Source organism: Mustela erminea, chromosome 16, assembly GCF_009829155.1.
Source record: "Mustela erminea isolate mMusErm1 chromosome 16, mMusErm1.Pri, whole genome shotgun sequence".
In the NCBI taxonomy this organism is placed as follows: Eukaryota; Metazoa; Chordata; class Mammalia; order Carnivora; family Mustelidae; genus Mustela; species Mustela erminea.
In genome coordinates, this window is record NC_045629.1 from 7,707,821 (window position 1) to 7,709,463 (window position 1,643).

Below are 1,643 nucleotides of genomic sequence, written 5' to 3' on the forward strand. Positions count from 1 at the left end.
TTTTTTTTGCTGAATGATATTCCATTTTATGGATATACCACATTTTGCTTATTCATTCATCTTTTTTTTTTTTTTGGATGGGTACACAGGAATTTTTATTATACTATTTTTGTGCGGTTCAAAAATTACGCAATAAAAGTTTTTTGAAATTGTATAAATAAAGGGGAACATACAGATAAATTTTAGCACTTTCAGGGGCTTGAGACTATTCTCTCACTCACTCTATTGTCTGGTGTAGAGAAGGTGGTCAGTTTAACAAAATGAAACAAAACAAAACAGAAAAAAGCAATCAGCCTGAAGCCCCTCTTACTGGTCAAGGTATTCATTCCCACCACAGCTTCATGCCCGCTCACCTGGCTCTTTTACACATACTCAGTCTTACACTTTTCCAATGAGTATTTATTATTAGTTAGGCCATGATTCAGAACCCCAGGGTGGGGATCACCATGCACCCAGGTCCCCCTTCACCACCCTGGGAGAAGGACGGAGGACAGAGGGTGGGAGGGGCCATTTCAGATCTTCCCAGGCCTTCTGCCTGGCGGTCGTCCCAGGCCGACACCCAGGATATGGGGCAGAGGGACTTGTACGCACACCAGTACCGTTCACACACAGAGACATTGCCCCCCTTAGCAGTCATTGCCTTCTCACAGCGGTGGAAGTCCAGGTAGTTCTGCCAGCAGTTCCTGGTCTGGTTTTGGTTGCGGAAGGGGCTGTCAAAAGGGGCAGTCTGGTAGTTCTTGATTTTGGTCTTGAGGTCTTCTGCCATGGTGCTGACTCTAAACACAGCACAGCAGCAGCTCACAGCTCAATGTGACCCTCAGCTTCATTCATCTGTTGATGCACGTTTGGGTTGACTTCATCTTTTTGGCTCTTGTGAATTATGTCACTATGGATGTGTGTGTACAAGTATCTGGTTCAGTCTCAGCTTTCATTTTTTTGGGGGGGGGCTGGTGCATACATACAAGTAGAATTGCTGGATCATATGATAATTCTTTAAATTTTGAGGAACCACCAAACTGTTTTCCAAAAATGATTTTTTTTAGATGTAAAAACACCTCATATATGCAAGGCACTGTGCAAAGAATTTTCAAATATTCATTTATTCTATTGAGCTTTCAAATGCTTGTTTATCGAACACCTCCTAAATACTGGACCCTGAGTATGCCGTGCTGAATCAAACAAAATCTTGCCTTCCCGCAGTTTAGTCTGACTGGCAGAGATACTCAAGCAAATGGATTTTACATGGTAATGGTAATAAATGCTGGAAATTAGTTTTATGTGGGACAATGAGAACATATAAAAGGAATTTAATTTCATTGGGGAGGTCAGGGAAAGCATTCACAATGGTGTGTGTATGACTACTACCTCTGTCTAGTTCCAGAGCATTTTCATCACTCCAAAAGGAAACCTGTACCCAGTAAGCAGTCACTATCCATTCTCCCTGTCCCTGGCAACCACCAGTCTTTCTATCACTATGGAATGATCTATTCTGGATATGTCCTATAAATGAAATCATACAATATGTGGTCTTTTGTGCCTGGCTTCTTTCACTTAGCATAAGGCTTCCAAAGTTCATTCATGTCATAGCATGTATCAAACCTCATTCCTCTTTATGGCTGACTGATATTCCACTGTACGTATAC

General features: G+C 41.8%; 1 protein-coding gene across 1 annotated transcript; it reads right to left on the reverse strand.

The window, feature by feature from the left end:
* Window positions 1-402: 402 nt before the first annotated feature.
* LOC116575155 (cytochrome c oxidase subunit 6B1-like) lies at window positions 403-816 on the reverse strand. The gene has a single exon (XM_032316340.1). It carries the CDS (start codon window positions 764-766, stop codon window positions 422-424), a length of 345 nt encoding a protein of 114 aa, XP_032172231.1. The 5' UTR covers window positions 767-816; the 3' UTR covers window positions 403-421.
* Between the last annotated feature and the right edge of the window lie 827 nt (window positions 817-1,643).